Genomic DNA, 13,830 nt, shown 5'->3' with positions numbered 1-13,830 from the left:
ACCTAGCCCAAGCCTTCATGAGAAATTTGCCCGAGGTCACCCAACTGGGAAACATCACAGCTGACATTTAGACTCAGGTCCTCTGATTTCAAATCAAGCCTTCTTTACTTACAGACAGGATGCAGGAGTCCAGAACTGGGACTGTTCCCCACACTGAAAATCCTGGGACACTTCTGGGAATAATGGTTCATCTTTATACAACCCTCTAAAAGTTTGCAAAGTCCTTCCTCAACAACCTACTTGGGTAGACAAAACCATGTGAATATCTTTTACATTTTACAGAGAAGGTGACTGAGGCTTCATTTTTTAAAAATTGTTTTATTGTTAGTTCTTGTGTTTTTATTTTTCCCCCAATTGCCTGTTAAAACAAATTTTTAACATTCTTTTAAGTTTTGAGTTGCAAATTCCATCCCTGTCTCCCTCCCTACTTCATCTCTCAGCTCTCAGCCATAAGTTATACATATGCAATCACATAAAACATTCCCATATTAGTCATTTTGTACAAGAAGACTCAAATAAAAGAAAAAGAATGAAGGAAAGAAAGTGAAAAATAGCATGAAAAATAGTTTCCATCTGTATTTAAACTATCAGTTCTTTTTTTTTTCCTGGAGGCAGATTATCTACTTCATCAATCCTTTGAGATTGTCTTAGATCATCGTATTACCAAGAATAGCTAAGTTATTCACAATTCTTCACGGAACAATATTGCTGTTGTTGTGTACAATGTTTTCTTGGTTCTGTTCACTATGCATCAGTTCATGTAAATCTTTTCAGGTTTTTCTAAAATTATCCTGTGTGTCATTTCTTATAGCGTAATAATATACCACAGCTTCATCAGCCATCCTTCACTTGATAGGCATTCCTTCAATTTCCCATTCTTAGCCATCTCAAAAGAACTACTATAAATATTTTTTGTATAAATAGGTTCTTTTTCCTTTTTTTAGAAGCAAACATTTCAATGAATCAAAAAAAAATTCACGTTATTGAACTTAGATATATTGTTTCTTAACAAAATGTTACTTTTCTTTTTTGAATGTTATTTTTCCAATTACATATAAAGATAGTTTTTAACATCTTTTTGTAACCTTTTGAGTCCCACATTTTTCTACCACCCTCCCTTCCCTCTCCTCTCCCCATGTCAGTGAGTAATCAGACATAGGTTATACCTGTACAATCATGTTTAATATATATCCATAAAATGTTTGTTTTCTATAGGAGCTAGGTGGTATAGTAGATAGATTGTTAGGTCTGGAATCAGAAAGACCTGTATTCAAACTTAGCCTCAGACATTTGCTATCCATGTGATCCTGGACAAGTCACTTAACCAATAACTGCCTCGGGTTTTTCATTTATAAGATGAGAATAATGTTATTATCTGCTTCCCAGGGTTGTTACAGAACCCAGTGAAATTTTTCTAAATCACTTTATAAACTTTAAAACTCAGCAAATCAGTATCAAAATGGCTCCATTTCTTGTGTTCCTCTTTTGCACTTTCTTTTCTTCTGTGAATTTAAAAAGATATGTTGTTTCTCTTTAATTTCCTTGTTGACTTGCCATGGTTACTGAGCAAAAGGGAAGGAAATGGGATTCTTCTCCTATACTCCTAACTTCAAATCCAACCAGCTTTCCACTGCACCGTGAATAGCAAAACAATTTTTAGGATTAGTAAATCAAATATCAGAGCCAACTTTTGTTTCCCCAAGAAAATCATCCTGGTTTTTTCAACTGCTGCCTGTCTCTCCCTCTCTCTCTTAGAAAATTGAATTAAATGCTTTCTGCCTCCCCACTCCTGGCAGAGAAATAAATAGGATATAAGGTTGTATACTGTCAGATATGGATGCTGGATCAGATTTTTCTTTATTGTCTTTCTTTGTCGAAAGGGAAGGGTCACTCTGATCTGGTGTCAGAAATGTTAGATATAAAAAAAAATGCATCTGTAAAGCATCAAAAAACTATTAAATGTCTTATCGGAAACAACTCTAACTATGAATACATAAGTCTCAAGTTGCTTACTTATTTAATTTAAATAACTCATTTCAGTGCATTATAATATTATGTCACTCCTTCCCTCCTCTAAGGTTCCATTCTTTCTCAGGTTCTTTTCCTCATAGCATTATTATTTGTATGGACACCATTGCTCTGATCTTTTTTCATGACTGTATATTATTTCATAGCAATTTCTTTGTCTTCCTCACACATATCCATAATTGGATTTTGGTATCGTATTACGTGAATATATCACAATTTGTTGAACTCAGGGGAGGACTAATTACAGGACCATTGGACTTACAGCTACAATGATCTATCTACTTTATAGGTCCTTTGGTTCAATAATTGTGGAGATGAGGAAACTGAGATTCAGAAAGCTTTAGGGACTTATACAAGTAGGGGCAGAACTGGTGCAAGAGCTAGGTCTCACTAATACACAGAACCTTAGAGTTTGAAGGGACCTTAGAAGTCACCTAATCTTACCACTTACCCTTTGGCTACACAGGAAGTAGCTTGGTGGGGTGGAAAGAGCAGTGAATTAGGAGTCAGTCACAGTACCTGAATATACATTCCCGTCTTGCCAGTTAGTACCTATGTAAACCTGGGCAAACCACTTCAACAGCCTGGGCTTCAGTTACCTCATCTATAAAATGATTGTAATGTCTAAGTTGGTATTCCTCCTCCTGAGGCCACCTACACTTTCCTTTACATCAAGCCTAAATCTGCCCCCCTGCACATTCCACTCATTAGTTATTGTACTCTTCTTTGGGACCAAGTGACATCAGTGTCATCCTTCTCCTACCTGGTGATTTTTATCTCTTCAGCTACTTGAGGAAAGCTTTTGGGACCTCCTCCTCCAGTCTTCTCTTCCTCAGGTTACCCCTTCTATATTCCTCCAACTCAAATAGTCTCCAGACCCCCCCGTGTCCTAGTCACTCTCCTCAGAATATCCTCCAGCTTGTCAATACTCTCCCTAAAAATGTGATATCCCAAATGTAGTTTGATCTGGGCAGAATGAGGCGGGATTATTAACTCAATTATTCAGGAAATCAGAATACAGTCTGAGATCATATTAGCTTCTTTGGCAGCTAGGTTACACCATTAGTTCTCACTCCATCATCCCCAAGATGTTCTTAGGATTTTTTCCCCCATCTTATACTCAACTCATAATTTTTTTTTTGTCAAGGCAATTAGAGTTAAGCGACTTGCCCAAGGTCACATACTTAGTAAGGATCAAGTGCCTGAGACCTCATTTGAATTCTGCTCCACTTGCCTCCAGGGTACCACTCTATCTACTGCACTACCTAGTATCCCCTTATACTTATAAAATTGCCTTTTAATCCAAGTGTGGAATTTTACATTTATCCCACTTTGATTTCATCTGATTAGATTCTGACCTACAGGGCATTAGCATCTTTTTTAAAATTATTTTTTGCAAGGCAGAGGGGTTAGGTGACTTGTCCAAGGTCACACAGCTAGGAAATTATTAAGTGTCTGAAGCCGGATTTCAACTCATGTCCTCCTCACTCCAGGGCTGGTACTCCATCCACTGTGCCACCTAGCTGCCCCAGGATCCTTTTTAAAACTTGACTCTGGCATCCAATCTGTAAGTTATCCCTTCCATATCCCATTTTTATAGATGCCATTGAATCAAGTATATTGTCCAGGACCACACACAGACACCTACAGACTCCACCAGATAGCTCCCTGAAAGTAGATATTGATCCATTCATAAATATTTGATTCGATCGATTGGTGATTCCTATGGTCCAGCTCTTCACCACCACTGACTTGGTAGTCTCATAGATGAAGAAGTCTGAGATGCAATTCATGCTGAGAAAGCACCCAGAAGCTGTTGGGGGGGGGGGGGGAGCCAGTTGGCCTCATCTTGTAGTCTCTCCTTAATCCTCCATGTTGACAAGGCCTTCACCATCTCATCTCTCAGTATCTTCAGGGCCCTGGATTGCAGTTCATCACTATTGCACTTCACTGAATTTATATATCTCTCTTGATATCCCCTCACATCATAGATTGAAAGTCCCTTTTAAATAAGAATCTTTTCTTCCTGCTCTAAGTATTTCATTTTTTTTTGCAGAGAAAAGAAGTTGATAGTTCTCCCTTCTCTCTGTCATCCATTACCATCATCTGAGTAGGATCTTTATCCCTTCTTTGACACTCTGTATATCCCCAAATAAGTTTAAAAGCCCTTTCTCTTGCCCTTTGCATTTATTAGCATCATCCTTGAGGCATTTTCACCTTTAGAATTCTGGATACTCTTCCCACAGATTCAATCCAGTCATACTTTTCCATCCCTAGTTACCTATCCTTACTCCTATCTCCTGTTCATATCTTTTTAAAAAAAATCAAAATTGATTAGAGAATTCTTCATGTATCTACCACTTGTCTCTTTAGATAGCATTTCCTTTTCTTCTGGGTTACAATCATGTTTTGCTTCATTGGCAGTCAAATTTGCATCCTTGCATTTGGTTCCCTACTTTACCCTATTTATTATCTATACTTAGCACATCTGTGTATAGATGCCATATTGGGCTCTTGCTGCAATGCATTCTTTTTTTTAATTTCAATTTTAATTTCAATTTTTTAGGTTTTTTTGCAAGACAAATGGGGTTAAGTGGTTTGCCCTAGGCCACACAGCTAGGTAATTATTAAGTGCCTGAGGCCAGATTTGAACTCAGGGACTCCTGACTCCAGGGCTAGCATTCTATCTACTGTACCACCTAGCCCCACCTTGCAATGCATTCTTCTTGGGCACACTTAGAACACTTAGTCTCCTATCTTTTGTTAATCTTCTTCCTATGCCACACCTACTCTTCTCTGTAGTATCTAGCCAGACAGATCTATGGGAATAGTTTTCTCCCTTACCTTCAGTTTTCAGTTTGAAGCTTGTTTGATTGGTTCTAGAAAACTACAGATACACATATTTTTACTGTACCCCATTAGTATCCCTCCATCCCTAGTCAAGAGCCTAGCCTTCCTATATCCCTCTATTCAGAAACAAAGATCTGGTTCTAGGATAAAGTCTTCTTATTCAGTCAGTCATTTCCCAAATCCAATCCTAACTTCTATTCTAATTTCTCTATATATATTCTATATAGACCCTTTGCATATACATATATATGTATGTGTGCATATATGGGTGTCTGTATATATACATATATATGTGCATATATATATATATATATACATCTATATATAAATAATCTCGAGGACTTCACAATCTTTAGCAAGGCTTTCTGGGTTTCTTCTGATGTGCTTAAACACTAAGATAAGGGAGCCTACAGGGTAGAGAATGAAGATTATTAATTTCATTTAGAGTTTCAGGGAGATGAGGTGTGTAGAACAAGATAAAGGACATGAAACGTTCATTAATTCATTCAACAGATATTAATTAAACACATATTATGTTCAACCCACTATACTAAATACTTGGGGGAGATGGAAAGATAAATTAGATATAATCCTTGTCCTCATAATAGTAATAGGAATCCAGAACTGGAATGCAGGGAGGCTTATGGGGTAGGAGAGAGAGGCACTAGCAGAGCTGCCAAGGATAGAGAAGAGGCAGTATACAGTGTGGATAATTCAGAAGTCCCAAGGGACCAAGGCCATCAATTCAGAATCCAGGAATGGAGATACTTCAGAACCCACCCATCCCACTGTGACATCACTTGATGGGGGTGGAGATCGAATAAAAAGAGGGGTCCCCGCCCGGGCTCTAAACAGCCAGAGTGGCCAGGGAGCTGTTACAAGGCTAAGTATTAGGGTTTCCTGGCTTCAAGGGCTTCCTACCCCACTGAGCTGGCCCCTCATTAAACTATCCTTTTAGATTTTCTCCTTCAACCTCTCTGCCCTGAGACTTCACTTTCCAGGGGGTTGCTATCAGTCTCTGATTCAGAGACAGTTGCTTCCTTCCTAACAGCTTCTGGGTGCTTTCTCAGCATGAACTGCATCTCAGACTTCTTCACCTATGAGACTACCAAGTCAGTGGTGGTGAAGAGCTGGACCATAGGAATCATCAATCGAGCTGTGCAGCTTCTCATCATCTCTTACTTTGTGGGGTGAGTATGTGTTACCAACCTAGTGGGGTGAGGGCAACCCCATCTCTACCAAATTAGGGAGGGGTGCTCTTTTTTCTTCTCTCTTCTCTTTACCCCATTGTTTCAATTCATCCTTCAAGGTTTCTCCTCTTTTAGGAGGGAAGTACTTCATTCCAGGAGGCAGATTTTGAAACAAAGAGTCCCATGCCCAAATTGGAACCTTGTTTTCTGCACATTTTTTGAGGGGATGAGGTTCAAATTGTGCCCTTTCTCTGGGACTAGAGTTCATATACGTATCATGTCTTATCCCTTCCTCATCTCCTGTACCAGAAAATAGGCACAAACCCCCCAACTCCCTCCTGTACAGGAAAAAAAAGAAGTCCTTGGTGAATAAGAAGTGGGGAGGAATACCTAAGATATTTCCCAAGGCCAGGCCAGAATGTTAGGCATGCAATAAGACAGCAAGAGAGTGAGGCAGGGATGAGAAGGAGCCAGGACTGAAAATCTAAAGGAAAGAGTTCTAAATAGCTAGCAATTGCCTTCTCTGCTAAGAAGCAAAAATGAAGGGAAAACTGCTGAAAGAAAGGGAAACTGGGGTTAGAAGTGTAATGAAGAGGAAGGTTGTGTTAAGGAACTAGGGGCATTATTTGCTGGAGAGCTGCCCCTTGGGAAAGACATGTGTGTGGTAAGGCACACATGCATAATAACCATTAGGCTGAGTTGTTAAAAGGGGGAGGAGGGAGACTGGGTTGGAGAGGCAATTTCCTTAGTTATTCCTTTGGAAATAGAAAATTATCATCCTTATCAAAAAAGCATTCATCTAGTAGATGCTTTTCCCAGGATCTGTGTTGAAGAATATATTCAGGAAGGATTGCTGGCAGAGTTCTGATCGATCCCCCTTTGGGAGATTCAAGGTCACAGGGAGGTAACCCCACCTCAGACGAAAGGGCTCTGAGCAGACTGTGTGCCATCCGCCTGCTCCACAGGGTTGCTGATCTCAGGAGCATTCCCTTTGAGGTTGGGTGGTCATACATCTCAGATGTACTGGACTCTTCCTCTTTGGGAGGTGAGGAGATGGGGGGAAGGAGTCTTGAGAAAAATTAATAGAAGTCAAAGGAGGAGATGAGAAGGCCTCTAGGGTTGTGTATATTCCTATATGTTCAGATGGTTGGAGGAATATGTAAAGTTGTTGGGACATATGTTGAGGAATCTGTGGTCTGGGGGTACGTGTCTGAGGTGATCAGTATGTAAGGTCAGGTATGTATGTGAGTAAGTGCATCTGAGTGTATATGAGAAACTGCTCATCCATCAAAGAGATGTAGTGGTATGAGTGCATTTTGTGTTTTTGTGTGTGTGTGTGTGTGTGTGTGTGTGTGTGTAGAGCAACTACTATACCTAGCGGGGGGGAGGGGAGAGCACTGGACTGAGTTATATTGATGCATCTAGAATGGGCTGCTCCATAGGGATCTGTCAAGGCCAGAGATGGATGGGGCTTGATGTGAAGAAGTCAGAACCCCTCCCCCTCAGGAAGAAACCAGAGGAAGGTCAAATGAACTCTCGCCCTTAAAAGATGATGATGGAGAAAGGAAGGAAAGATCTAGAATCTGGGAGTATGAAACATCTAATGACCCAATGGATACAGCATCGAACTTGGAGTCAGGAAGATCTAAGCTCAAATCTTGCTCCTGATACTGCCTAACTGGATTATTCTGAGCAAGTCACAATTCCTTGGCCTCAGTTTCCTCATCTGTATATCAACTAAAAGAGCATATATAAAGTGCTTCTCAACCCTTAAGGCACAAATAGTGTCATATTTAAAGAAAATCCTAACTATTATTGTGAGGACAAAGAGGACAGCAGGAAGGGCAGAGTGGTCAAGGATGGCATTTGTTTCTACCCTCAAATAAAGAATAGGACTTAGCCTGGAAGACCAGCTCCAAAGACAAAGTGAATCAATTGATAACCCTAGTCCTTATCAAGAATATTTTTTTGGTAAGGTTCTGTATTTCACATTTTTCTCCCCACCTCCCTTCCTCCCCCCACCTCTAATAAAAAGCAATCTAATAGAGGTTATATTTGTACAACTGTGTGAAACATATATCCAAATTAATCATGTTGTGAAAGAAGAATCAAATTGAAATGGGGGAAAAACATTAGAGAGAGAAAAAATAAGATGGCTTGAAAACCGGAAGCTAGTAAGCTTTGGTCTGCATTTAATCTCCACAGATCCTTCTCCACAGTATCAATAGAAGCGGTACTTCAGAACTGTATTTGATTATTGCACTGCTGAAGTGATAAATCCATACTTGATCAGCCCAGCGTTGCTGTTGTGTGTGTAATGTCCTTCTGGTACTGCTCATTTCATTCAGTATCAATTCATGCAAATCTTCCCAAACTTGGACCTTATCCAATAAATAATAATAATTTTCCCCTTCATTTTTTAAGAAGACCATGACATCAGGGAAGTGATGCCATGACAAGCAAATGAATTGGATTTGAGTGAGAGGGATGCTGTGCTAAATCACCAGCCTCGCTTTCTTCTCCAGTCTTCTAGAACCAGTGGCTAGATATGAATCAAGACACTGGAGATGGTAATCAGAGCAGATGGTAATTGTGAGGCAATCAGGGTTAAGTAACTTGCCCAAGGTTGCACAGCTAGTAAGTGGCAAGTGTCTGAGGCTGGATTCAAACTCCCATCCTCCTGAATCCAAGACCAATGCTCTATCCACCGCACCATCTAGCTGCCCTCTATCTAGTAAATATCTATTCTTTGTAAGGCAGAGAGTCAGCAGGAGAGTTAATAGGCCAGACTTGGAGTCAGGAAGGCATAGGTTCAAGATCTGCCTCATACATACTGGCAGTGAAACCACAATCCTAGTGCCTAAGCTGCAGAAGACTCAGTAATCTGCATCAAGGGAAGGAGTTTACATATCTGGAGTTCTCCATACGCATGAACTCACAGGTCTGGATCTTCCTCAAGGGAGTATTAGTTGAAACACAAATGATTTAATCTCTGGACCTCAGTTCTTCATCCGAATTTGGGGGAGAGGGAGAGAATGGAGACTTAGAGGTTTAGATGACTCTAAATCTTACAGTATAACATATGGCTATGTGGTATCCCTCCCACCGTTCAAATTTAAGCTGCCTAAAAACTGGGATACTGTCTGCATAGTCATTCCATCTCCTTTCTAGGGAGCTCTTCTCTTAAGGAGCTCTTCTCTTCATGTTTTCTTTTTTTTTTTTTTTTTGGAGGGGGTGTCTTCAATTTCCCCAATGTGAAAGACTTCAATTTGGATGCTCGTACACTGGGGAAGCTAAGCAATCCTAGACCATAACTTATACTCTTTAGAAAGTTTCCCTAAGCCCCTAGGAGGTTAAACAACTTGTCCAAGGTCACGCAGTCAACATATGTCAGGGGCAGGATTTGATTTGAACTAGATTTCCCATTGCTAAGACTGATGCTCTACCCTCTATGCCAGGCTGCCTCTCTGATGTGCAAACAATAGGCATTTAATAAATAGATGCTGAATAATGGAATGAATGAACTCCCTGGAAACTGCCTCACACCCACCTCGGCATCTTGAGAATTCCTCTGACCCACTTGGGTAGAAAATCTTCCATCTAACTATATAAAGTTTGTGAAGTGCTTTACATATTATCTCATTTTAAACCCTACAATAACTCAGAGAACCAGGTGCTACTGTTATTTCCTATTTTCAAAGAAGGAAACTGAGGCAGACAGAAGTGAAGTGATTTGTCCAGGGATATATAGATTTGAGCTTGGGTCAGCCTGACTCCAGATCCACTGTTCTATCAAGGGGCCACCTAGCTGCCACACTGCCCAGGTGTCACATCTCAGAGCCTACTGCTACAAAGTCCTTCCATCATCACTCCATTTACCAAAATAAACCACAATTTAACCCAGCTGGCTCTTGTAGCCTTTCCTTCCCTGCTCCATTTTCTATGTTTTCTGTCTTGCTTTGAACCCTTATCTTCTGTGTTCCACCTTTTCCTCTCTTGAATCTCAGATTCTCTGTCTCCCCAGACCCCAGTTTCCTAATACATTCTCCCTAACCTCCTCAGATCCACACTGGGAAAGGGATAGAAGGGTGCTGAGTAGTCTGTTCTGAGCTGCTTCCCGCATATCCACCTGCCAGAAAGCTGCCACCATCTTCCGCTCTATAAATAATAAACCAGGAACATGAGAATAAAATATTAAGTCAGAGCAGTGGGGGAAATTGCAATAACCCTATACTCAGACCTGCACTATCTCCTCACCCTCTGTCTTTAAGGGACAGGATCAGTCTCTCTGTCCTGGAAATGAAACACTCCCAGATTTGGAATTGCTTGGCTGGCACCCTGGGTCCCTGTGGGACCACTAAAAGTCTTCCGTTTGTTATTTAACAGCTAGCTAGTGATGGCAACCAGCCTTGAGCACTAAGGCTCCCTTTCCACACACCCCTCTGGGCCATTTTGAGGTGCCCCAGAGGTAGAGGGCGATGAAAGCTATTGGTAATTACAACTCAGAGTCCCCAGGCTCTGTCTCTTGAAACATGGTCATGCCAAGGAGATTCTCTGTTAGATAGTAAAGGGAAGCCAAGAAGAAGGTGGGGACCAAAGTGGGTCCAGGCCCTCACCTTGAACTGTTACTGGTCAGAGGGTAGGATGAAGACTTTGTAGGAATGGGTGGGTATCATTGGAAGGCAGATAAGCTGGGTTTTATTCCTGTCTCTAGATTCATTTACTAGCTGTGTAACCTTAGGAAAGTTACTTAACTTCCCTGAGCCTCTGTTTCTTTATTTGAAAATGGTGGAGAGGACTGATAACACCTATAGTATCATTCTCATGAGGAGGAAGAGGAGGAGAATGAAAGAAACGGGGCTTTATTAAATATTGGTGGCCTTGAGCTAGGCATTGTGCAAAGTGCTTTACAAATATAGCATTTGAACGTTTATAATTTGGGGTGATGTTTTACTGTTTTTCCCTATTTCACAGATAAGAAAACTGAGGCAGACAGATCAAATGATTTGCCCAGGATCACCCACTTGGAAGTGTCTGAGACTAGATTTGAACTCAGATCTTTTTGACTCCAGGTCCAGCCCATCTATCCAGTGCAGGGCCTAACTACCTCTAAAATCATTATGGGGCTCTAATGAGATGGTTTTTGTAAAGCAAAGGATATAAATGTTTAATATTACCACACCCTTGGTGATGGCCGTGATGTAAAACCACAAATTCAAAAATTGTCCAAATATCTTCATGAAATCCTGAATGGCCTAGGAAGGTTGTTCAAAGGAGATGTGGGGCAGCTAGGTGGTGTAGTGGATAAAGCACCGGCCTTGGAGTCAGGAGTACCTGGGTTCAAATCCGGTCTCAGACACTTAATAATTACCTAGCTGTGTGGCCTTGGGCAAGCCACTTAACCCCATTTGCCTTGCAAAAAAAAAAACAAAAAACCCAAAGGAGATGGGAAGAACAGGCAAAAAAAAGCATTGAGGGAAACAAACAAAAAAGCAACAGTAAATTTAAATAACTGACTACCTTTATTATTAAACCTTTTTGGATCATGGAAGCATTTGACAGAATGGAGAAACCCTTCTGAGAAAATTAGGTTTTTGGGTCAGCCAGGTGGCACAGTGGATACAGCACTGACCCTGGAATGAGGAGGACCTGTATTCAAATTCACCCTCAGATACTTAATAATTTCCTAGCTGTGTGACTTTGGGCAAGTCACTTAACCCCACTACCTTGCAAAAACAAAAAGAAAGAAAAATAGGTCTTTCCCTGCCCCCCTTCCAATTCATAAGAAAGTGCTAATTCAAGAAAATGCTAAATTTCAGTTAGAGATCAGTGAAAATAAAGATATGATTTACCTATCCATCTTCATCAACCCCTGAAATACTTAGACCCCCAAGTTAAGACCCCTCCCCATCCTAAACCCCCCCACCCCTCCTACGCCTTCCAATTTCTACCAGGGACATTACTATTCTTCCTCTCACTCAAGTTAGCAAATTAGGAATCATCCTTAATGTTTCTCTCTGGCTCACTCTTCATACCCATTCATTTGCCAAGTCTCATTTTTCCACTACATCATTGCCATCCATCTCCTCTTTCCACTGTTATGAAAACTACCCCGATTCAGGTCTTTTTTCCCCTTATGATGTTGATTATTGGTGTAGCTTCTTAACCAGCCCCCCCCCCCCCCCAGCATCCAGTTTATCCCTTCCATCATACACCCGCCCTCCTGTTGCCAAAATGGTATTCTTAAAATATAAGCCTGGCTATTTCTCCTTTCCCTGCTTCAGAAAGTAGTTCCAGTGATTCTCCCATTGCCTCTAAGATAGATTACAAATTCCTCTGTTTAGCATTTCAAGACCTTTGTAATCTGGCTCCAGTTTATCTTTTCCCATTATTACATATTACTTTCTCCCACACACTCTACATTCAGCCCGACTGGCCCACTTAACTGTTTCCTGTATAAGACGTTCCATCTCTCTCTCATCTCTCTGCTTTTTGCATAGGCTTCCGCCCTACTCAGTATGTTTTACTTACTCACCTCTGCTTCCAGAATCTTTAGTACCTTTTTAAACAAATGTTGATTAAGTATCAGGCTCTTGACTGAACTCTGAGGACATAAGACAAAAATGAAACATTCCTAATCCTCTGAATAGCTTCTCTTCTATCAGGAGAAACAAGTATAAATGCACATCTATACAAAATGTATGTAAAGTACACCCAAACTAATTTTTCTGGATGGAATGGTACTAAGGGGGGTATGAAATGTCCTTCCTCCTCACTTCAGCCATTTAGAATTGTAAAAGGTTGAAGTGAGAGGGAGGGAGTACATTCCAGCATGAGGGACAATTTGAGAGTGGATGCTGTTCATAAGCAATGGGAAGAACATCACTTTCTCTGTTCTGTAGAATTCCTGAAATTCAGTCATGAGAAATAATGAGTAGTAATGAAAACAATGAAGTAAGTAAATAATAATAATGAGTAATAGATGGGAACAAGGTTGTAAAAGGCTTTCGACATCAAACAGAAAAGTGGGTATTTCATCCTAAAGTTAATAGGGAGTTATAAGACTTTGTTGGGCAGGGGAGTGACATGATCAGATCTGTGGTTCAGCAATATGACTTTGGCAGCTGTGTAGAAGAAGGATTGCAGGGAGAAACTCCTGCTTGCTACAAGTCTGATTTCCACCTCCTTGCAATTATGGGCCCTGCCTCAAATTAATTTGTTTCAAACATGAGTACGTTTTGTATTTTCTTATCTATCTATACCTTTTCCCCAAAAGGTAAAATAGAACTTTGAGAATAGGCAGGGTCTATTTCTTATATCTTCAGGACCAAGGACATGCATGCATTTGCTCGATGCGTTCAATTGAATAGAAATAAGAATCAGGAATGATGTATGTTGTGAAGATGGAAGACACTGTTGAAGGAAGGATCTGAAATCAGGAGCACTGAAGCATCTCAGTTGAGTGTTTGGGGTTTTTTAATGATGAGAATTTTCACTATGTATCATAGCACCAGTAGTTTGAGCCACTGTGGGCAGCGGTTTCTCCACCACTTGTTGTCCTAAAAGGTGGGTGAAACTCTGTGGGCAGGAAGTGGGGGGGAGGGAAATAATTTCAGGGGAGTCCCTCCTCCAGGCTGATCTTTCTGAAATCCATCATCCATTTTAAGGGAGGGTGGTCACAAGCCAAAATGAAGATGAACCCGATCAGTGGAGGTAAGTGATCACTGGGTGGCAGCACTGACCAACAAATCAGAGCTTTGCA

General features: G+C 40.7%; 1 protein-coding gene across 1 annotated transcript in view; it reads left to right on the top strand.

Annotated features, from left to right (window-relative positions):
- The first annotated feature begins 5,749 nt into the window (after positions 1-5,749).
- Positions 5,750-13,830, top strand: part of P2RX3 (purinergic receptor P2X 3) — a 38,892-nt gene continuing 30,811 nt past the window's right edge. The window contains exon 1 of the mRNA XM_074231508.1: positions 5,750-6,068. Coding sequence (XP_074087609.1) covers positions 5,950-6,068 — 119 coding nt within the window. The 5' untranslated portion in view covers positions 5,750-5,949. The remainder of the gene's footprint in view (positions 6,069-13,830) is intronic.

This window comes from Macrotis lagotis, chromosome 3, assembly GCF_037893015.1.
Source record: "Macrotis lagotis isolate mMagLag1 chromosome 3, bilby.v1.9.chrom.fasta, whole genome shotgun sequence".
Lineage (NCBI taxonomy): Eukaryota > Metazoa > Chordata > Mammalia > Peramelemorphia > Peramelidae > Macrotis > Macrotis lagotis.
Note: the sequence above shows the minus strand (reverse complement) of the source record. Positions and strands in the feature narration are given on the sequence as shown.